The sequence below is a fragment of the Salmo trutta genome, chromosome 23 (genome assembly GCF_901001165.1).
Source record: "Salmo trutta chromosome 23, fSalTru1.1, whole genome shotgun sequence".
NCBI lineage: Eukaryota > Metazoa > Chordata > Actinopteri > Salmoniformes > Salmonidae > Salmo > Salmo trutta.
The window spans coordinates 8879131-8903207 of record NC_042979.1 but is presented as its reverse complement, the minus strand read 5'-3'; the positions used below and the strand labels follow the sequence as shown (position 1 = coordinate 8903207).

Sequence of the window (24077 nt, the reverse complement as noted above, 5' to 3'; positions counted from 1 at the left end):
GGAGAGGCGAAGGTCGAGAGCCATGCGTCCTCCGAAACCCAACCTAGCCGCACTGCTTCTTGACACAACGCACATCCAACCCGGAAGCCAGCCGCACCAATGTGTCGGAGGAAACACCGTACACCTGGCAACCTGGTCAGCGTGCACTGCGCCCGGCACGCCACAGGAGTCGCTAGTGCACGATGAGACAAGGACATCCCTGCCGGCCAAACCCTCCCTAACCCAGACGACGCTGGGCCAATTGTGCGTCACCCCATGGACCTCCCGGTCACGGCCGGCTGCGACAGAGCCTGGGCTCGAACCCAGAATCTCTGGTGGCACAGCTAGCACTGCGATGCAGTGCCTTAGACCACTGCGCCACCCGGAAGGCCCCTCCTCAGGACTTTAAACGGCCCCACAAACCGCGGGCTCAGATTCCGGCAGGGCAGGCGGAGGGGCAGGTTCTGGGTGGAGAGCCAGACAGGCGCCTCACTGCGGGGGTGGTCGGCCTGTTCCTTGTGCCGACGCACAGAGACGAGTGTGCGCCGTCAAACGAAGCCGCTGGGGACCTCCTCTCAGCAGGGAGGAGCCCCTGCTGAAGCCCTTGGATGAACCTCTGGAAATAGTTGGCAAACCCCAGGAATCGCTGGACTGCTTTCACGAAGTTGGGGATGGGCCATGACCTGACTGCGCTGACCGCGTTGCTCCTCCATCTCCACTCCGTGGATATGAGGTAGCCCAAAAAGGACACGGACCGCTGGAAAAACAAACACTTCTCTTGCTTAACATATAGATCATGCTCCAACAGTCTTCCCAGCACAGACCTGACTAACGAGACATTCTGGGCACGGTCAGCAGAATTGACCAAAGTGTTGTCTATATAAACCACTACGCCCAGTCCCAGCATGTCCTGAAACACTTCGTTAATAAAGGCCTGGAAGACTGAAGGAGCATTAGACAGCCCAAAAGACATTACGAGATACGTCAGACAGCAGGTCAATGGCACAGTCCCAGGGGCGATGAGGAGGCAGGAATGTAGCCTGGATCTTAGAGAAAACCTGGTGCAGATCCTGGTATTCCTCCGGTAACTCCACTTGAGGGGCGTGGTCTGGACTTTCCACCGTAGTGGTGTTGACAGACACCGCGAGACACCTCCCCTGACACTCCTGCAACCAACCCAGCAGTTTCCTCTCAGACCAGGAAATAACAGGGTTATGCCACCTCAACCAGTGGAGACCTAAAACAACGTGGTGTGTGGGGGTGTCTATAATCAAAAATATGATCTGTTCTAAATGAGTGTCATGAGTCAGCAGAGAAATGGGAACAGTGATATGATGTACGAGCCCTGTCCCGATTGTACGATTATCCAGGGCTCGAACCAGAATGGGTGACTGTAGGGGAACCAAAGGAATGCGTAATGCAGTGGCCAGTGCGCTATCTAAAAGATTCCCGGCAGCAATCACAGCTAACGGGAGTGAGGGGTTAGGGTATTCAGGGAATTTAATGGGAAAACACACTGGCATCCTACCTGGGTTGGAGCAGGATAATTCCATGTCTTGTCAGCTCCTCGCCTATTTGTGGATAGAGTGCAGGTCGGGGAGAAATGACCCCTTTCCCCACAATAGGAGCAGAGGCCCAGATTCCTACGCTCACGAGGACTGTCTCTCCAGACTCGGCAGCTCCATGGACAGCGTGCTGGCAACTATCCTGCGCTTGGAGGGGAATGTGCAGTCCCTCCAGTCTTCAGCACAAGTTGCGGCACCAGCCCCCACACCACGACCTGCCTCCGGCCCATCTGAGCCGGCCCGCGGAATACCCCTGACCCTCCCGGAGCGCTTTGATGGCGCACCAGTGAGATGCAAGGGATTCCTTCTGCAATGTGACCGGTACCTCTCCGGGAGAGACAGGGTTGCCAGCGTCATCTCGGCACTGACCGGACGGGCCCTGGACTGGGGGGCCGCGGTCTGGGAAATGGCCGGACCCGAGGTCGAGTCCTACGAGCTCTTCACCTCCATCGGCTCTGTCCACGGAGCAGGTGTAGCCATGGGCTTTTCCGCGCAGGTCTTTGCCGGGATCGCAGAAGGTTGTCCAAATGAATTGCCATGCTGATGAGCCGGTCGAGTGACAGGTTGTCATCACGGCAGGCTAATTCCAATAACCGACAAGGACAATGGGGAACAGAGGGCACATATATAACATACTAATCAGGGGGAATGGGAACCAGGTGTGCGTAATGAGACAAGACAGTCCGGGGTTGGTGGGAATGAATCCAGTTCAGTGACGCCTAGAAGGCCGGTGACGTAGACCTCCGGAGCTGGTGAACGGAATGAGCAGCAGTACAGGGGGGCTCCTGCAATTCTAAACACTTTGCCATGGGGCGTAAAGAAAATGTTGCTGTTTTAAAGCAAGTTTTCTGCAATTCTTCTCATTTTGCCATGGGGCTCATTTTTGTTGTTGCTGTTTTACAGCAAATATTTTGCAATTCTACCCATTTTGCCACGGGGTGGAGAGAAATCTTAGCAGATTTAAAGCAAATTTCCTTCAATTCTACACATTTTGCCATGACTAATGCCATGTTAATATGATATCTGAGTGAGAGTGACTAACAAAATCAATGGGGGCGCCCCAAATTGCATCTTGCATATTCTACTCTTCTAACTCTAACAGTAAGTTGAGACCTCTGAATTCCTAGAAATATTTTTTTTTTACTCTGACATGTCGCCACGCACCGTTAACATGTCGTCGCGACGCATACTTTAAGAAAGGCTGCTTTACAGGATAATCAGAGCTTTAGTCACAACCAGCCAGCCAGTCTACCCACTATAAAGAACCAACCAGCCAGCCAGTCCACCCACTATAAAGAACCAACCAGCCAGCCAGAAAGTCCACCCACTATAAAGAACCAACCAGCCAGCCAGAAAGTCCACCCACTACAAAGAACCAACCAGCCAGCCAGCCAGTCAGTCCACCCACTATAAAGAACCAACCAGCCAGCCAGTCCACCCACTATAAAGAACCAACCAGCCAGCCAGCCAGTCAGTCCACCCACTATAAAGAACCAACCAGCCAGCCAGCCAGTCCACCCACTATAAAGAACCAAACATTCAGCCAGCCAGTCCACCCACTATAAAGAACCAACCAGCCAGCCAGCCAGTCCACCCACTATAAAGAACCAAACATTTAGCCAGCCAGTCCACCTACTATAAAGAACCAAAAATCCATCCAGTCGTTAGCTAGCCAACAAGCCAGCCAACCAGCCAGCTCACCATAGCGAACCTAATACATATCCTTCTCAATGGACTGTGACAGATAAGCATGCAGGGCTGTCTTTCTGTTTGCTTACTAAACTGTCAAAGCCAAATCTTGTTTTGGGCACACCTAAAACTTCTCTTCAGGTTCCGGTTTCCTCAGATAAACTAATACCCAGTCCCAAATCAAACCCTAGACCCTAATTAACCCCTAGGCATTTCTTGTAGTTCTGAAGGGGTTGGATGAGTGTAGGCAGGCAATATGTTAATAGCTCAACACCGCCCTGGGCTAGGATTCATCTGATAGTGTCAGATCTATGAGAAGTGTAGGTTTGGAGGTTAGGGGTTAGACTAGGGGGTTTTGAACTGGAGTTTCTCCAGCGAAATAAGAAAGAAAGCGAATGTGTTGCTTTCTGTTGGCTTTAACGAAGCGGCTAATCATCAAAGCTGAGGTATTGGTCCTCAGGCTGTTGATCTTAGACTGACAGACTGGCCAGACTGTCTTCGTTAAAACTCACTGTTGGAAGCGATTGGAAAAACTCTTATCCCCCCTCATTTACTTTGAAACGTCTCAGAACAAGGAGAAAGCCCTGTTCCCCTGTGCCAATCGCAATCATTTGGAGAAAAACATGTATTGTCGTTGTTGCTGCCAAACGTACTGGCAGCCCCACAGCTCCAGTATCATAAATTGAATTAGTATTAGGTCTGTTTCGCCTCATACCGTTTTAATAGTACCAAAAATGGACAAAACTGAAATATATCTGTAGTTTAATCTCGTAAATTGCCAGACATCTTGACATCGCACTCTGCTAGGCTTTTATCAAATATTGGTTTCTTGCCGGCGTGTGCCAGGTTGTCATATTTGGTTAATTGGTTTCATTGTGGGTTTTTACTGAGTGATGCAACGTGCCAATGTTTTTTATAAACACATTCTGAAGTACTTTTTCAATTTGTGTTACAAAAGAGGGTGTTCAAGGGCAGAGAGCTGTGTACTTTGGTTCCAGTCCCAGTAATTACAGCGTTCTTCTAGGTGTAATTGGTTGTTATAACATGATTTATCAAATTGCTTCAGAGTGTGGGGTGTTTTCACGTCTGACTGCAGTGCAACACACAGAGGAGAGCAGAGCAGAGCTGTGCGTTAGTTGTTCTGTGCGTTGTAGCCTGCAATGCTACGTGACTGAAGCTGGAACACACCATTAGCCACTTAGCCCCGACTCGGGGTGCCAATCATTTCACAGATGATTGTGGTTGTGCTGAAAAAAAAGCATTCAACCTGGTTGATAATACTCATTAGTATAACAGTATTTTGATGACTATAATGAAAATGATAGGGGTTATTTGTCAAAGGTCATTTCATATAAACGGCATAAGTGGTTCACTGGAAGTCCATTTAGGGTGGTAGGAGTCGGAATTACTTTTGACAAAATTGCCCGACATATTCTATGATTTTAAAACTACAATGAGATCAATTCAATTGTTGGGTTTAGGTGTGTGTGCGTTGTAGTGTTGTTTGCCTTGTTCGCTTATGACCTGTCTCTCTCGATGTTCTTGTTTCTCAACAAGCACGGTGTTATTACCACAGAAGAAGAGCAGTATTTAATAGAGCCATTCAAGAATATATCGTCCACCACTTCCAGCCAATGGGACCAGGGAGAAGGACAGCAGCATGTTATTTATAAAAAGTCTTCCATTCCCTCGCCGCAGCAGCAACCCAACCAGCATGAGTTCAGCTGTGGCATCTCAGGTTGGTGAAGCATCCTCTTCTCTTCTTCTCTTCTTCTCTTTTCTCCTCTCCTCCCTCCCCTTCCCCGTTCCTCTTCCATGCTCTCCACTGCCCTCAGTCTGGATTGACTCTGAGCTGGGTGAGTAACATAAATGTGCAGTTATTCATAGCGGGCCAGAGGAAGTGCTGGTTTGGTTCTAGGCCCAGGTTCCGGTGGATGTGACCGCGCTACTGTTGGGCTGGCCCATTCTGGCCTCCCCTCAGCCTGGTGTACAGTGCATTCGGAAAGTATTCGGACCCCTTGGCTTTTTCCACATTTTGTTACGTTACAGCCTTATTCTAAAATTGATTACATCGTTTTTCCCCCCTCATCAATCTACACACAATACCCCATAATGACATAGCAAAAACAGGTTTTTAGACATGTTAGCAAATGTATAATTTATAAAATATCACATTTACATAAGTATTCAGACCCTTTACTCAGTACTTTGTTGAACCACCTTTGGCAGCGATTACAGCCTTGAGTCTTCTTGGGTACGACGCTACAATCTTGGCATATCTGTATTTGGGGAGTTTCTCCCGTTCTTCTCTGCAGATCCTCTCAAGCTCTGTCAGGTTGGATGGGGAGTGTTGCTGCACAGCTATTTTCAGGTCTCTCCAGAGATGTTTAATCGGGTTCAAGTCCGGGCTCTGGCTGGGCCACTGAAGGACATTCAGAGACTTGTCTCAAAGCCACTCCTGCGTTGTCTTGGCTGTGTCCTTAGGGTCGTTGTCCTGTTGGAAGATGAACCTTCACCCCAGTCCTGAGCCCTCTGGAGCAGGTTTTCATCAAGGATATCTCTGTACTTTGCTCCGTTCATCTTTCCCTCGATCCTGACTAGTCTCCCAGTCCCTGCCGCTGAAAAACATCCTCACAGCACGATGCCACCATGCTTCACCGTAGGTATGGTGCCAGGTTTCCTCCAGACGTGGACAATTCCAGACGTGGACAATTCACATACTCTGGCTCTCATCGGAGCAGTGTCCTGTGAGATGTGGTGGGATAGGGATTAGAGGGGAACCAGGTGGATGTGTAGGTATTTGGACCAAAGTCTTATAAGTAGCAGTGAAGGCTGTCATCGGCAGGAAGCTGACGTGCCCTGACACGTTCTATCTTATAGCTTTTCCCCAGAGCATCTGGGCCATAAAGGAAGGCAAGCCTTCAGCTGCAAGGTTCAAAGGGCCAGATTCCCAACATGTCTGCAATTCTATCTCCAAGTCTCCCCCGGGTCTGCTCTGGCTATGCCTTCACAATGGGCCATATCTGATTGTATCATTGTGTTTTAATTTAGTGGCTTCTTTTTTTATGTTGACATTTTAAAATAAATGTCGAGCTCATCATTTTGTTATCAAATCGTCAGTAGTTCTAATCTCCCTTGAATGTTTCTACTGACGTGAACAGTATCACATTCTGCATATCTTTTTTTTAAACTTCAAATACCCCATGGGGATGATCACCAGATAAACCATTGCCTATAATCCACCTGAGATTGTATTTTTCTTCCCACAGCGTTTCATCAACTTTTCTCACTCAGTTGCTGATCTTTTTTTCTCTCTCATATTAACTACCTCTCCCTCCTTCCTTCCCAGACCTCACAAAAAACGCCAGCCCCTGCCAACAAAGCACTCCTTCCCCAACCTCTCCATCCTCCTCTCCCTCCCCCTCGTCCTCCCCCCCCCCAGCCCCTGGGTCCAACAGCACCCTGCCCGGGGGGGGCCACAGACGGAGACGGTCACTCAGCACGGAACGTTTCGTGGAGACCCTGGTGGTAGCTGATAAGATGATGGTTGGTTACCATGGCCGCAAAGACATCGAGCATTATATCCTGTCTGTGATGAATATTGTAAGTTTGATCCTGCTTTTTGCTTCGATTAGTGTTGTTTTGTCTGCTAATAAAGTTTGGGTCAATCTCAAAAGGGTTTCATCTCAGCGGTCTAACGTGGCTTCCTCATCTCTTCCCCCTACATTTACACTAGTTTGAGTTTACAACTGAAAGCAGTTAGGACTCACTTGCACCTGACCAGTTGTTTCACGTCAATACAGGTGAAGGATTGGAGGAAAGACATTGAGATGAGTCCCTAGCCGACTGATATTGGAAACACGCCGATGTAGAGCATGAACAATGTTATTCAAAGTATTTCTCCCTTTGGTCAGCATTTTGTTTCCTTAACATTTTAACTGAATGTTCTCTCTTACCGAAAACAGACATTTAAATCGCAGCGTGAGCTGAATGTGTGATGGCTGTTTTTCTACCCCCCACCCCGTATGTGTGATGAAGACACTGATCAAGCGTCGTGACACATGGACACGGTTTGTCTGACTTTGTGTCTTTTACTTCTTTTCTGGAGGTCAGGTTGCCAAACTTTACCGTGATGCCAGCCTAGGAAACGTTGTGAACATTATAGTAACCCGCCTGATCGTACTGACTGAGGACCAGGTGAGTGTGCCCCTCTCTCTCCCTCCGTCTACCCTCTTTCTCTCTATCTCTCTGCCTCTCTCTCTCTCTCTCTCTCTCTATTCTACATCAACATCTATGCGTTTATCTAATCTCAGTTCCAGTTTCTGTGGTTTGGTTACTTCTTACGCATTAACATAGTTATTCCAAGCAGTTGGGGGAGAGTAGGAGGAGGAAAGAGAAGGTGAGAGAGGAGTGACAAGAAGAGACGAGAGAAGAGACGAGAGAAGAAAAGAAGAGAGGAAAGGGGAGAGGACAGGAAGCGTCTATCGTTATGTTTGCCACCACTAAAGATGAAAGCCTCTCCGTTGGAGATGAGCTCAGACATCTTCCCTCAGGGAGATTTGATTGAGGATGTTTACATTCAACCTACAGGTAACTGCCAAAATTATAGAAACTTCTTGTGGAAGAATGGTTTTGCGTCCTTCCAGTAGAGTCCCAGACACTTGTAGAATCTATGCCAAGGTGCATTGAAGGTGTTCTGGTGGCCCAACGCCCTATTAAGACACTTTATGTTGGTGTTTCCATGATTTTGGCAGTTACCTGTATATAATGTGTAGGTTTGATGGGAGAAACAGGGTGAACTGTACGTCTAGCCTCTGTCTATACAGGATGGACGCCAGCAGGGATGAATCCGTCTTCATACATTCTCCATTTTAAGACAGGACCTTATACGTTTTACCCAGATGGAGTGTAATATGGATATATTAATAGTTCAAATATATATATTTTTTATCATATGGATTATTTTAACATATGTCAGAATCCTGTCAAATGGTGGACATGGCTTTTATAGGCTTATATACTGTCGTTTTTGACTGGTGTTTTTTTACAAAGGTGGCCCAATCATACATTGATGTCAATAGCAGATTTAAGTGAAAGTTTGAGTGGCTTGTCTTAATCTTAATTCAGCCCTAGTCAAGTGCAGAATGCTGTCCCTGTTCTTGACAGAGTGCTGGGTTCTGTGTGTTCTGGGTTGTGGATGTGTTCAGACTGTTCAGGGTTGTGGATGTGTTCAGACTGTTCTGGGTTGTGGATGTGTTCAGACTGTTCTGGGTTGTGGATGTGTTCAGACTGTTCAGGGTTGTGGATGTGTTCAGAATGTTCAGGGTTATGGATGTGTTCAGACTGTTCAGGGTTGTGGATGTGTTCAGACTGTTCAGGGTTGTGGATGTGTTCAGACTGTTCAGGGTTGTGGATGTGTTCAGAATGTTCAGGGTTATGGATGTGTTCAGACTGTTCAGGGTTGTGGATGTGTTCAGACTGTTCAGGGTTGTGGATGTGTTCAGAATGTTCAGGGTTATGGACGTGTTCAGACTGTTCAGGGTTGTGGACGTGTTCAGACTGTTCAGGGTTGTGGATGTGTTCAGACTGTTCAGGGTTGTGGATGTGTTCAGACTGTTCAGAGTTGTGGATGTGTTCAGACTGTTCAGGGTTGTAGACGTGTTCAGAAAGTTCAGGGTTATGAATGTGTACAGACTGTTCTGGGTTGTGGATGTGTTCAGAATGTTCAGGGTTATGGATGTGTTCAGACTGTTCTGGGTTGTGGATGTGTTCAGACTGTTCTGGGTTGTGGATGTGTTCAGAATGCTCTGGGTTGTGGATGTGTTCAGAATGTTCAGGGTTATGGATGTGTACAGACTGTTCTGGGTTGTGGATGTGTTCAGAATGTTCTGGGTTGTGGATGTGCTCAGACTGTTCAGGGTTGTGGATGTGTTCAGAATGTTCAGGGTTATGGATGTGTTCAGACTGTTCAGGGTTGTGGATGTGTTCAGACTGTTCAGGGTTGTGGATGTGTTCAGACTCTTCAGGGTTGTGGATGTGTTCAGACTGTTCAGGGTTGTGGATGTGTTCAGAATGTTCAGGGTTATGGATGTGTTCAGACTGTTCTGGGTTGTGGATGTGTTCAGAATGTTCTGGGTTGTGGATGTGTTCAGAATGTTCTGGGTTGTGGATGTGTTCAGAATGTTCAGGGTTATGGATGTGTAGAGACTGTTCTGGGTTGTGGATGTGTTCAGAATGTTCAGGGTTGTGGATGTGTTCAGATTGTTCAGGGTTGTGGATGTGTTCATACTTTTCAGGGTTGTGGATGTGTTCAGACTGTTCAGGGTTGTGGATGTGTTCAGAATGTTCAGGGTTGTAGACGTGTTCAGACTGTTCAGGGTTGTGGATGTGTTCAGAATGTTCAGGGTTATGGATGTGTTCAGACTGTTCAGGGTTGTAGACGTGTTCAGAATGTTCAGGGTTGTGGACGTGTTCAGAATGTTCAGGGTTGTGGACGTGTTCAGACTGTTCAGGGTTGTAGACGTGTTCAGACTGTTCAGGGTTGTAGACGTGTTCAGACTGTTCTGGGTTGTGGATGTGTTCAGAATGTTCAGGGTTGTGGATGTGTTCAGACTGTTCTGGGTTGTGGATGTGTTCAGAATGTTCAGGGTTGTGGATGTGTTCAGACTGTTCAGGGTTGTGGATGTGTTCAGACTGTTCAGGGTTGTGGATGTGTTCAGAATGTTCAGGGTTGTGGATGTGTTCAGACTGTTCAGGGTTGTGGACGTGTTCAGACTGTTCAGGGTTGTGGATGTGTTCAGACTGTTCAGGGTTGTGGATGTGTTCAGACTGTTCAGGGTTGTGGATGTGTTCAGACTGTTCAGGGTTGTGGACATGTTCAGACTGTTCAGGGTTGTGGATGTGTTCAGACTGTTCAGGGTTGTGGATGTGTTCAGACTGTTCAGGGTTGTGGATGTGTTCAGAATGTTCAGGGTTGTGGATGTGTTCAGACTGTTCAGGGTTGTGGACGTGTTCAGACTGTTCAGGGTTGTGGATGTGTTCAGACTGTTCAGGGTTGTGGATGTGTTCAGACTGTTCTGGGTTGTGGACGGGTTCAGACTCTTCAGGGTTGTGGATGTGTTCAGACTCTTCAGGGTTGTGGATGTGTTCAGACTGTTCAGGGTTGTGGATGTGTTCAGACTGTTCAGGGTTGTGGATGTGTTCAGACTGTTCAGGGTTGTGGATGTGTTCAGACTGTTCAGGGTTGTGGACGTGTTCAGACTGTTCAGGGTTTTGAATGTGTTCAGACTGTTCAGGGTTGTGGATGTGTTCAGACTGTTCTGGGTTGTGGATGTGTTCAGAATGTTCAGGGTTGTGGATGTGTTCAGACTGTTCAGGGTTGTGGATGTGTTCAGACTGTTCAGGGTTGTGGATGTGTTCAGACTGTTCAGGGTTGTGGATGTGTTCAGACTGTTCAGGGTTGTGGATGTGTTCAGACTGTTCAGGGTTGTGGACGTGTTCAGACTGTTCAGGGTTGTGGACGTGTTCAGACTGTTCAGGGTTGTGGACGTGTTCAGACTGTTCAGGGTTGTGGACGTGTTCAGACTGTTCAGGGTTGTGGATGTGTTCAGACTGTTCAGGGTTGTGGATGTGTTCAGACTGTTCAGGGTTGTGTATGTGTTCAGACTGTTCAGGGTTGTGGATGTGTTCAGACTGTGTTGTAATGTGTGCTGTATGTTCCATCCAGCCCAACCTGGAGATCAACCACCATGCAGACAAGTCTCTAGACAGCTTCTGTAAGTGGCAGAAGTCCATCCTCAGTCACCAAGGAGACGGGAACAGCATCCCGGAGAACGGCATGGCTCACCATGACAACGCTGTCCTCATCACACGGTAGATTCTCCACCTCCACTCTCACGTACCTACACAGACACACTTATTTTATTCTTACCTATTATTATGTTTTGCACTGACTCTTGTGCGCAGACTCGATGTACACTCACTGGGCTCTAACCACACACCCACACATACTACACTAATATTCACACACACACACACACACACACACACACACACACACACACACACACACACACACACACACACACACACACACACACACACACACACACACACACACACATACTACACTAACATTCCAACACACACACACACACACATATTACACTAACATTCCAACACACACCCACACATACTACACTAACATTCCAACACACACACACACACACACACACACACACAAAACACAGACACATGCATATTGACGCCACACACACACACACACACACACACACACATACATACATACATTCACACATGCTGCTGTTTTATTTTTTAAATGTATTTTTATTGAACCTTTATTTAACTGGGCAAGTCAGTTAAGAACAAATTCTTATTTACAATGACGGCCTACAAAAAGACAAAAGGCCTCCTGCGGGGACGGGGGACCTGGGTTTCAAATAAATAAATAAATAAATACTTTCTGTTTATTATCTGTGCATAGTCATTTTACCCATACCCACATGCACGTACGGTATTACCTCAATTACCTCAACCACCTCGTCCCCCCGCACATTGACTCGTTACCGATACCCCCTGTATATAGCCTCGTTATTGTTAATGTTATTTGTATTGTGTTACTATTTTTCCTTTCGTTTAAGAGGCACAGTTTTCTTACTTACTTTTTTAATAAAACCCTGCATTGTTGGTTAAGGGCTCGTAAGTCAGCATTTCACGGTAAGGTCTACCTACACCTGTTGTATTTGGCGCATGTGACAAAAACAATTTGATTCGATGAGGATTCATCCAGCGGTAAAAGTGTGCAGTAATTGACCTCACTCTATGTCTCTTAAGCGTCTGTTTACTTAAATGCTTTAGCAGTCCTTCCACCTTCCCACTTTGTGCTGCGTCTGCATTTCACAGCCAGAACAGTAGCGTTGAAACACACAGGCAGGCCACTACTCATATCTATTACTGGCTCTGGGTAAAGCTGATGACAACGGGAAACGATGGTCTTTCAGGCAGACCAGTCATACTAAGATTTATGGGTGGTAACCGTGATGCGGCAAAAACACTGTCGTAACTGCTATTGGCGTTATTGTTGCCCGTAGTGTGATTGACATGGGCTAAAGCCTTGCTTTTGACTCTTCCTGCCTGGCTGTGTACAAACCAGGCTTTCTACTGATGTTTGACTAGTGCTCGGTGACTTAAGCTGTTTGGTGAGGCGTCAATACGAGATACTGTAGTAGGTAAGGTAATCTATCGCCGCTGAAAATAATAGTTGGTCGCCTTAGAAGCAGCGTTAGAAGTTTTGCTTGGATTCTGATGCCAGCAGGCTACTGAAGGGGGTTTTCGGGAGTGCTGTTTCCAGCCACCGGTCTGTCTGTTGTGCCGGTAATTATCGAAGGACAGGTCTGTGCTGCCAAAGTTACATCACCTCAGCCTTCTGCTGCTATAGGGCTTTCCACTGTCTGTCTGATGCTAAACCAACACTAGCTGCTATGCTTTCACTACAGCGTTGTGTTGTATATACATGCTGCAGGCTGCTTACGGAGTTCAGTGAAGTTCAGTGACTGTGGGTTTGCATTATAGGCCCAGTACAACATCTTATTAAAGAGAAAGAGAGAGAAAGAGAGGGAGGGAGGGAGGGGGGAGGTGAGAGAGAGAGAGAGAGAGGAGAGAGAGAGAGAGAGGGAGGGAGGAGGGGAGGAGAGAGAGAGAGGAGAGAGAGAGGGAGGGAGGGGGGGAGAGGAGAGAGAGAGGGAGGGAAGGGGAGGGAGAGAGAGGAGAGAGAGAGAGGGAGGGAGGGGGGGGAGAGGAGAGAGAGAGAGAGAAGAGGGAGGGCGGGTGGAGAGAGAGAGGGAGGGAGGGAGGGAGGGAGGGAGGGAGGGGAGGGAGGGAGGGAGGGAGGGAGGGGAGAGAGAGAGAGAAGAGGGAGGGCGGGTGGAGAGAGAGAGGGAGGGAGGGAGGGAGGGAGGGAGGGAGGGAGGGAGGGAGGGAGGAGAGAGAGAGAGAATTAGAATCAGAATCAGAACTTTGGTAGGGCCTGCGTGTAATGGGACAACAAGATGTGTGTGTAGGTGACGAGCTGGGCTGGGCTGAAGGATGGTAACATTAGAGACAGTATAAATAGTTCATGATGGACCCGAGAAGCTTTCATTAACCACCGTGTCTGCTAGAACATTCCCCCATTCCCTGGTGGAATCCACCTAAAGAGAGACTGTTTACGTTAGCAACGCACCACTTTACTGTATGTGTGGCTATTACATTTATGGCTAATGATATCCCTGGAAAAAATATCAGGTTCAAAAAAGGTTTTATGAGATGATGACGAGGGATGCCCTAGGCCATGCTGCTTATCGTGGTACTATCTATATCTCCTCATTTAAAACATGTGGGAACCGCCTCTAGAGGCTGTGTCTGTGTGTTGCGTTTGAGGCTCTCTCACTTCTAACTCAGTCTTGAAGTGTATACAGCTGACAACACCAAACTCAAACTTCTGCCAGGCCGTTTCCTAAATAAGAATTTGTTATTAATTGAGCTGCCTGGTACAATAAGTTCCATGAAAATCAAACCCAAAGTAACTTCTAAGCCATGCGAGGGTGGTTCACTGAGGGCAGGCTGAGGTCACCACGAGGGCACACAAACTATGATGTCATGGTAGCGGTTTTGACGGTAGCGGTCGTCCTGGTGTTGGTCTCCTGTGGTTGTGGTCTGGTTGTGGTCAATCAGGACATACGGAGGAGACATTATCCTTGAAGTGGATGGAGTCTGTTCGGATGGGTCGTCCTTCTAGGCATGAATCATGATAGTGACCTCTCCTTCGTTCCCCCTTGTCTGAATGTCTCTCTCTCTCTCTCTCTCTCTCTCTCTCACTCTCTCTCTCTCTCTCTCTCTCTCTCTCTCTCTCTCTCTCCTCTCTCTCTCTCTCTCTCCCTTTCTCTCTCTCTCTCCCCCTTTCTCTCTCTCTCTCTCCCCCTTTCTCTCTCTCTCTCTCTCCCTTTCTCTCTCTCTCTCTCTCCTCTCTCTCTCTCTCTCTCTCTCTCTCTCTCACACTTTCTCTCTCTCTCTCTCTCTCTCACACTTTCTCTCTCTCTCTCTCCCTTTCTCTCTCTCTCTCTCTCCCTTTCTCTCTCTCTCTCTCTCTCTCCCTTTCTCTCTCTCTCTCTCTCTCTCCCTTTCTCTCTCTCTCTCTCTCTCTCTCAATTAAATTCAAAGGATTTATTGGCATGGGAAACGTATTTGCATTGCCAAAGCAAATGAAAAAACAAAAACAAAACAACAATGACAAAACTCAACAAAGTTAATTAAACAAAACAAAAAGGCAAAAACAATCAATCGCTCTCTCTGTCTCTCTCTCCGTGACTCTCTCTCTCTCTCTCGCTCCTGTTCTTATGGCTCTCTCTCTCCCTCTGTCTCTCTCTCTCTCTGTCTCTCTCTCTCTCTCTCTCTCTCTCTCTCTCTCTCTCTCTCCTGTTCTTATGGCTCTCTCAGCATGCCATTGTGGGCCCATCAGGAGGAGAGGAGACATTCTCCCCAGACAGAGTCATTCCGCTCATTATCCTTGAGGTTATGTATGGTCCAGGTCCAGCTCCTCCCTCTAGGCACCGTGCTATACAGAGCGACCTCTCCATCCCTCGCTGTTGTTGCTTTATTAGGCTCTGGGCTGGATGGCCACGTCGTCGAGGATGCGGTGTCTCGTTTGGACCGTGGCCCGTGGTGTTTGAGAAGCTCAGGGGGAAATTAAAGGAAGTAAATCTAAATAAATAGATGTCCTAAACGAGGTGGAGTCTGCTTGTCCTCGAGACCGTACCTCATGGGTTTGGAACCGGTCCACCGGGATGGGGGGTGTGGAGGGGAAACAGATGGAGGGAGGGGGGGGGGGCAAAATGAAACGTAATTTGCAGTGTCCTTGGGTTTTTAATAGATTAAAAGCTTTAGGAATGATTGGATCACTCATTGTAAATGTATGATGTGTTCTGTAAAGCGCTGAGGCTGACTGGACGGAACTGTTTTTCCTGCGCTGGATTGGGTTAGCATTGTATCAGAGAGACAGACAGACAGACAGACAGACACAGACAGACAGACAGACAGACAGACAGACAGACAGACAGACAGACAGACAGACAGACAGACAGACAGACAGACAGACAGAGGGTTACAACAGGGACACAGCAAGGTCTTATTGGACTTTAAAAACTGTGTTGCTTCCTGTCTGCCTGTCTTCCTGTCTGCCTGTCTGCCTGTCTGCCTGTCTGTCTGCCTGCATGTGCTAGCTGGTTGACATTTAAGGACATTTATAGAAGGACAAACCTTCATGATACGACTAAACCGTTCAAAGGCTTGTTGCTTTATAACAGCTAAGGTCAAATAATGCAGGTAACTGCCTGAGATGCCTGGTTTTGACATCAAAGGTGCTGAGAATAGAATAAAATAGAATAGAATAAAACAGAATAGAATAAAACAGAATAGAATAAAATAGAATAGAATAAAACAGAATAGAATAAAATAGAATAGAATAAAATAGAATAGAATAAAATAAAATAGAATAGAGTAGACTGGAGTAGAAAGAATAGAATAAAATAGAATAGAATAGAATAGAATAAAATAGAATAGAATAAAATAGAATAGAGTAGACTGGAGTAGAAAGAATAGAATAAAATAGAATAGAATAGAATAAAATAGAATAGAATAAAATAGAATAGAGTAGACTGGAGTAGAAAGAATAGAATAAAATAGAATAGAATAGAATAGAATAAAATAGAATAGAATAAAATAGAATAGAGTAGACTGGAGTAGAAAGAATAGAATAAAATAGAATAGAATAGAATAAAATAGAATAGAATAAAATAGAATAGAGTAGACTGGAGTAGAAAGAATAGAATAAAATAGAATAGAATAGAATAGAATAAAATAGAATAGAATAAAATAGAATAGAGTAGACTGGAGTAGAAAGAATAGATTAAAATAGAATAGAATAGAATAGAATAAAATAGAATAGAATAGAATAGAATAAAATAGACTACAGTAGAAAGAATAGAAGCACTGAGCGCCTGACAGAAGAATCCTCATGTTTCTTCTTCTTCTTCTCCCTCAGGTACGACATCTGCACGTACAAGAACAAACCCTGTGGGACTCTAGGTGAGTGGCTCTACGTTCTGCTCTCTGTTCCACTCTGTTCTGTGGCCTGGAGGCACGGGGAGACAGCTCAGAGAGACAGCTCAGAGAGACAGTTCAGAGAGACAGCTCAGAGAGACAGCTCAGAGAGACAGCTCAGAGAGACAGCTCAGAGAGACAGCTCAGAGAGACAGCTCAGAGAGACAGCTCAGAGAGACAGCTCAGAGAGACAGTTCAGAGAGACAGTTCAGAGAGACAGCTCAGAGAGACAGCTCAGAGAGACAGTTCAGAGAGACAGTTCAGAGAGACAGTTCAGAGAGACAGCTCAGAGAGACAGCTCAGAGAGACAGCTCAGAGAGACAGTTCAGAGAGACAGCTCAGAGAGACAGCTCAGAGAGACAGCTCAGAGAGACAGTTCAGAGAGACAGTTCAGAGAGACAGCTCAGAGAGACAGCTCAGAGAGACAGCTCAGAGAGACAGTTCAGAGAGACAGCTCAGAGAGACAGCTCAGAGAGACAGCTCAGAGAGACAGCTCAGAGAGACCAGGTGGGGAATACTGTTGGCAGGGCGGGGTACAGACAGGGTTAGGTCCAGGCAGGGCAGGGTAGTGGCAGGGCGGGGTACAGGCAGGGTTAGGTCCAGGCAGGGTAGTGGCAGGGTGGGTTACAGGCAGGGTTAGGTCCAGGCAGGGCAGGGCAGGGCAGTGGCAGGGCGGGGTACAGACAGGGTTAGGTCCAGGCAGGGCAGGGTAGTGGCAGGGCAGGGTACAGGCAGGGTTAGGTCCAGGCAGGGTAGTGGCAGGGTGGGTTACAGGCAGGGTTAGGTCCAGGCAGGGCAGGGCAGGGCAGTGGCAGGTTGGGGTACAGGCAGGGTTAGGTCCAGGCAGGGTAGTGGCAGGACGGGGTACAGACAGGGTTAGGTCCAGGCAGGGTAGTGGCAGGGCGGAGTACAGACAGGGTTAGGTCCAGGCAGGGCAGGGCAGTGGCAGGGTGGGGTACAGGCAGGGTTAGGTCCAGGCAGGGCAGTGGCAGGGTGGGGTACAGGCAGGGTTAGGTCCAGGCAGGGTAGTGGCAGGGCGGAGTACAGACAGGGTTAGGTCCAGGCAGGGCAGTGGCAGGGTGGGGTACAGACAGGGTTAGGTCCAGGCAGGGCAGGGTAGTGGCAGGGCGGGGTACAGGCAGGGTTAGGTCCAGGCAGGGCAGTGGCAGGGTGGGGTACAGGCAGGGTTAGGTCCAGGCAGGGTAGTGGCAGGGCGGGGTACAGACAGGGTTAGGTCCAGGCAGGGCAGGGCAGTGGCAGGGTGGGGTACAGGCAGGGTTAGGTCCAGGCAGGGTAGTGGCAGGGCGGGGTACAGACAGGGTTAGGTCCAGGCAGGGTAGTGGCAGGGCGGGGTACAGACAGGGTTAGGTCCAGGCAGGGTAGTGGCAGGGAGGGGTACAGACAGGGTTAGGTCCAGGCAGGGCAGGGCAGTGGCAGGGTGGGGTACAGGCAGGGTTAGGTCCAGGCAGGGTAGTGGCAGGGCGTGGTACAGACAGGGTTAGTTCCAGGCAGGGTAGTGGCAGGGCGGGGTACAGGCAGGGTTAGGTCCAGGCAGGGCAGGGTAGTGGCAGGGAAGGGTACAGACAGGGTTAGGTCCAGGCAGGGTAGTGGCAGGGCAGGTTACAGGCAGGGTTAGGTCCAGGCAGGGCAGGGTGCAGACAGGGCAGGGTACAGACAGGGTTAGGTCCAGGCAGGGCAGGGTAGTGGCAGGGCACGGTACAGGCAGGGTTAGGTCGAGGCAGGGCAGTGGCAGGGCAGGTTACAGGCAGGGTTAGGTCCAGGCAGGGCAGGGTAGTGGCAGGGCAGGGTACAGACAGGGTTAGGTCTAGGCAGGGCAGGGTAGTGGCAGGGCAGGGTACAGACAGGGTTAGGTCCAGGCAGGGCAGGGTAGTGGCAGGGCAGGGTACAGACAGGGTTAGGTCTAGGCAGGGCAGGGTAGTGGCAGGGCAGGTTACAGGCAGTGTTAGGTCCAGGCAGGACAGGGTCTAGGCAGGGCAGGGTACAGACAGGGCAGGGTAGTGGCAGGGCAGGGTACAGACAGGGCAGGGTAGTGACAGGGCAGGGTACAGACAGGGCAGGGTAGTGACAGGGCAGGGTACAGACAGGGCAGGGTAGTGGCAGGGCAGGGTACAGACAGGTCAGGGTAGTGGCAGGGCAGGGTACAGACAGGGCAGGGTACAGGCAGGGCAGGGTACAGACAGGGCAGGGTACAGGCAGGGCAGGGTACAGGCAGGGCAGGGTAGTGGCAGGGCAGGGTACAGGCAGGGCAGGGTAGTGGCACGGCAGGGTACAGACAGGGCAGGGTAGTGGCAGGGCAGGGTACAGACAGGGCAGGGTAGTGGCAGGGCAGGGTACAGACAGGTCAGGGTAGTGGCAGGGCAGGGTACAGACAGGGCAGGGTACAGGCAGGGCAGGGTACAGACAGGGCAGGGTACAGGCAGGGCAGGGTACAGGCAGGGCAGGGTAGTGGCAGGGCAGGGTACAGACAGGGCAGGGTAGTGGCAGGGCAGGGTATAGGCAGGGCAGGGTAGTGGCACGGCAGGGTACAGACAGGGCAGGGTAGTGGCAGGGCAGGGTACAGACAGGGCAGGGTAGTGACAGGGCAGGGTACAGACAGGGCAGGGTAGTGGCAGGGCAGGGTACAGACAGGTCAGGGTAGTGGCAGGGCAGGGTACAGACAGGGCAGGGTACAGGCAGGGCAGGGTACAGACAGGGCAGGGTACAGGCAGGGCAGGGTACAGGCAGGGCAGGGTAGTGGCAGGGCAGGGTACAGGCAGGGCAGGGTAGTGGCAGGGCAGGGCAGGGTACAGACAGGGCAGGGTAGTGGCAGGGCAGGGTAGTGGCAGGGCAGGGTACAGGCAGGGTTAGGTCCAGGCAGGGCAGTGGCAGGGTGGGTTACAGGCAGGGTTAGGTCCAGGCAGGGCAGGGCAGTGGTAGGTTGGGGTACAGGCAGGGTTAGGTCCAGGCAGGGTAGTGGCAGGGCGGGGTACAGACAGGGTTAGGTCCAGGCAGGGTAGTGGCAGGGCGGGGTACAGACAGGGTTAGGTCCAGGCAGGGTAGTGGCAGGGCGGGGTACAGACAGGGTTAGGTCCAGGCAGGGTAGTGGCAGGGCGGGGTACAGACAGGGTTAGGTCCAGGCAGGGCAGGGCAGTGGCAGGGTGGGGTACAGGCAGGGTTAGGTCCAGGCAGGGTAGTGGCAGGGCGGAGTACAGACAGGGTTAGGTCCAGGCAGGGCAGTGGCAGGGTGGGGTACAGACAGGGTTAGGTCCAGGCAGGGCAGGGTAGTGGCAGGGCGGGGTACAGGCAGGGTTAGGTCCAGGCAGGGCAGTGGCAGGGTGGGGTACAGGCAGGGTTAGGTCCAGGCAGGGTAGTGGCAGGGCGGGGTACAGACAGGGTTAGGTCCAGGCAGGGCAGGGCAGTGGCAGGGTGGGGTACAGGCAGGGTTAGGTCCAGGCAGGGTAGTGGCAGGGCGGGGTACAGACAGGGTTAGGTCCAGACAGGGTAGTGGCAGGGTGGGGTACAGACAGGGTTAGGTCCAGGCAGGGTAGTGGCAGGGAGGGGTACAGACAGGGTTAGGTCCAGGCAGGGCAGTGGCAGGGTGGGGTACAGGCAGGGTTAGGTCCAGGCAGGGTAGTGGCAGGGCGGAGTACAGACAGGGTTAGGTCCAGGCAGGGTAGTGGCAGGGCGGGGTACAGGCAGGGTTAGGTCCAGGCAGGGTAGTGGCAGGGAAGGGTACAGACAGGGTTAGGTCCAGGCAGGGCAGGGTAGTGGCAGGGCAGGGTACAGACAGGGTTAGGTCCAGGCAGGGCAGGGTAGTAGCAGGGCAGGGTACAGACAGGGTTAGGTCCAGGCAGTGCAGGGTACAGGCAGGGCAGGGTGCAGCCAGGGCAGGGTACAGACAGGGTTAGGTCCAGGCAGGGCAGGGTACAGGCAGGGCAGGGTGCAGACAGGGTTAGGTCCAGGCAGGGCAGGGTAGTGGCAGGGCGGGGTACAGACAGGGTTAGGTCCAGGCAGGGCAGGGTAGTGGCAGGGCACGGTACAGGCAGGGTTAGGTCGAGGCAGGGCAGTGGCAGGGCAGGTTACAGGCAGGGTTAGGTCCAGGCAGGGCAGGGTAGTGGCAGGGCAGGGTACAGACAGGGTTAGGTCTAGGCAGGGCAGGGTAGTGGCAGGGCAGGGTACAGACAGGGTTAGGTCCAGGCAGGGCAGGGTAGTGGCAGGGCAGGGTACAGACAGGGTTAGGTCTAGGCAGGGCAGGGTAGTGGCAGGGCAGGTTACAGGCAGTGTTAGGTCCAGGCAGGACAGGGTCTAGGCAGGGCAGGGTACAGACAGGGCAGGGTAGTGGCAGGGCAGGGTACAGGCAGGGCAGGGTAGTGGCACGGCAGGGTACAGACAGGGCAGGGTAGTGGCAGGGCAGGGTACAGACAGGGCAGGGTAGTGGCAGGGCAGGGTACAGACAGGTCAGGGTAGTGGCAGGGCAGGGTACAGACAGGGCAGGGTACAGGCAGGGCAGGGTACAGACAGGGCAGGGTACAGGCAGGGCAGGGTACAGACAGGGCAGGGTAGTGGCAGGGCAGGGTACAGACAGGGCAGGGTAGTGGCAGGGCAGGGTATAGGCAGGGCAGGGTAGTGGCACGGCAGGGTACAGACAGGGCAGGGTAGTGGCAGGGCAGGGTACAGACAGGTCAGGGTAGTGGCAGGGCAGGGTACAGACAGGGCAGGGTACAGGCAGGGCAGGGTACAGACAGGGCAGGGTACAGGCAGGGCAGGGTACAGGCAGGGCAGGGTAGTGGCAGGGCAGGGTACAGGCAGGGCAGGGTAGTGGCAGGGCAGGGCAGGGTACAGACAGGGCAGGGTAGTGGCAGGGCAGGGTAGTGGCAGGGCAGGGTACAGGCAGGGCAGGGTAGTGGCAGGGCAGGGTACAGGCAGGGCAGGGTAGTGGCAGGGCAGGGTACAGGCAGGGCAGGGTAGTGGCAGGGCAGGGTACAGGCAGGGCAGGGTAGTGGCAGGGCAGGGTACAGGCAGGGCAGGGTAGTGGCAGGGTGCAGGCAGGGCAGGCTAGTGGCAGGGCAGGGTAGTGGCAGGGCAGGGTGCAGACAGGGCAGGGTACAGACAGGGTTAGGTCCAGGCAGGGCAGTGGCAGGGCGGGGTACAGGCAGGGTTAGGTCCAGGCAGGGTAGTGGCAGGGCAGGGAACAGACAGGGCAGGGTAGTGGCAGGGAAGGGTACAGACAGGGTTAGGTCCAGGCAGGGAAGGGTAGTAGCAGGGCAGGGTAGTGGCAGGGCAGGGTACAGACAGGGCAGGGTACAGACAGGGCAGGGTAGTGGCAGGGCAGGGTACAGACAGGGCAGGGTACAGACAGGGCAGGGTACAGACAGGGCAGGGTACAGACAGGGCAGGGTAGTGGCAGGGCAGGGTACAGACAGGGCAGGGTACAGACAGGGCAGGGTACAGACAGGGCAGGGTACAGACAGGGCAGGGTAGTGGCAGGGCAGGGTACAGACAGGTCAGGGTAATGGCAGGGCAGGGTACAGACAGGGCAGGGTAGTGGCAGGGCAGGGTACAGACAGGTCAGGGTAATGGCAGGGCAGGGTACAGACAGGGCAGGGTAGTGGCAGGGCAGGGTAGTGGCAGGGCAGGGTACAGACAGGGCAGGGTACAGATAGGGCAGGGTACAGACAGGGCAGGGTAGTGGCAGGGCAGGGTACAGACAGGGCAGGGTAGTGGAAGGGCAGGGTGCAGACAGGGCAGGGTACAGACAGGGCAGGGTAGTGGCGTGGCAGGGCAGGGCAGGGCAGGGTACAGACAGGGCAGGGTAGTGGCAGGGCAGGGTAGTGGCAGGGCAGGGCAGGGTACAGACAGGGCAGGGTAGTGGCAGGGCAGGGTACAGGCGTGGTAACGTCCAAGTGCACTTGACTGTGTCCTTCTACCAATATAGCTGAAATAATGTGGCTATTTATACATTGGTATGGTCTCTTTTCTTCCTGGTACAGCACTTTGAGGACACTGGGTTCCAGTCCTTTTCCCAAGGGGTTTGGTTTGGCATGTCGTGTCTCCACTGTGACAGGAACTGTGGCAAACTTAAAAACCTAAACTTACAAACTTGTTAAGCTTCTGTAACCAAGCTCAGAGAGTCAGTGAGAGAGAGAGAGAGAGAGAGAGAGAGAGAGAGAGAGAGAGAGAGAGAGAGGGAGTGTCAGGCAGGGAGTGTCAGCCCCCCTCCCTCCTCTGATGGTGCAGAGCCCCTGCAGGCACCACAGTATATCTTGGAGGTAATATTGGGACTCGAGGGGGGGTTGACAGATTGACCGCATTTGTCACATTCCCCCCGTCGCTTTAATTGCGCCGGCATCTGCTTGGCTTCCTCATTCTCTCTCACTCCCTCCTCTTCCTCTCCTCCTCTCTCCTCTCCTTTTCCTCCCTTTCTCTTCTCCCCTACCTCCTCCTTCTCCCTCTCCCTTTCCTCCCTTGCTCTTCCCCCTCATTCTTCTCGTCCTCTCCCTTTCTCCTCTCCTCTCAATGCTCTCCCCCTCTCCTCTTCTCTTCCCTCCCCTCCTCTCTTCCCTCTCCTCCCCTCTCAACCCTCCCTTCCTCTCTCAACTCTCCTCCTCTCAACCCTCTCCTCCTCTCACCCTCTTCTCCTCTCCCTTTCTCCTCCCTCTCAACCGTTCTCCCCCTCTCCCCTCCTCCTCTCCTCCCGTTAATATCAGGGGTCATGCTACAGGTCAGCTCTTTGTCCCTCGGGTCTTTAGGTAATCTGGGTGGGAGATAATACTGAGCCAACCCCACTTCTGAGTGTTATGTGAAACCCTGTAGATGCAATCTGTGAGGAATGGTCCCCTCTTCTCTTCTCTTCCTATCTGACCTGTTACCCTCTGGGGGAGACAGAGACACCTGGATGGTGGAACAGGCTTTATACACCCACACACACGCACACACACACCCACACGCACGCGTACGCACGCACACACACACACACACGCACACACGCACGCACACACGCGCACACACACACACACACGCACGCGTACGCACACACACACACACAAACGCACGCACACACGCACGCACACACGCGCACACACACGCACACGCACACACATACGCACACGCGCGCAAGCGCGCACACACACATGCACGCGTACGCACGCACGCACGCACACACGCACGCACACACGCGCACACACACGCACGCGTACGCACACACACACACACACACGCGCACACACGCACGCGTACGCACGCACACACGCGCACACACGCACGCACGCGTACGCACGCACACACACACACACACACGCACACGCGCGCATGCGCGCACACACGCACGCGTACGCACGCACGCACACAAGCGCACACACACGCACGCACACGCGCACACACACACGTACGCACACACGCACGCGCACGCACGCACACGCACGCACACACGCACGCACACGCGCACACACACACACACGCACACACACACACACACGCACGCGTACGCACGCACACACACACACACACACACAGTTTTATAGCTTTACTCAGTGTTCTTTAACTCTCCTCTCCTCTCTTCAAAAAATCCCTTTCTCAAACATCCAGAATATGCATATTCTTTTCTCTTTGGAACTCCTCAGCAATGGTGAAAACATCTATATTTTTGAGGGTGGGGTGTGGGGGGTGGGGGGGGAAGGAAAATGTTTCTTA

The 24077-nt window shown here is 51.6% G+C and overlaps 1 protein-coding gene across 1 annotated transcript in view; it reads left to right on the top strand.

The window, feature by feature from the left end:
- The window catches only part of LOC115159229 (A disintegrin and metalloproteinase with thrombospondin motifs 6), a gene marked incomplete in the record, with an annotated part of 225356 nt that overhangs the window by 5511 nt on the left and 195768 nt on the right, over window positions 1-24077 (top strand). Inside the window, 5 exon segments of the mRNA XM_029708726.1 lie at window positions 4791-4971; window positions 6583-6836; window positions 7347-7430; window positions 10960-11105; window positions 16330-16373. Coding sequence (XP_029564586.1) covers window positions 4791-4971; window positions 6583-6836; window positions 7347-7430; window positions 10960-11105; window positions 16330-16373 — 709 coding nt within the window.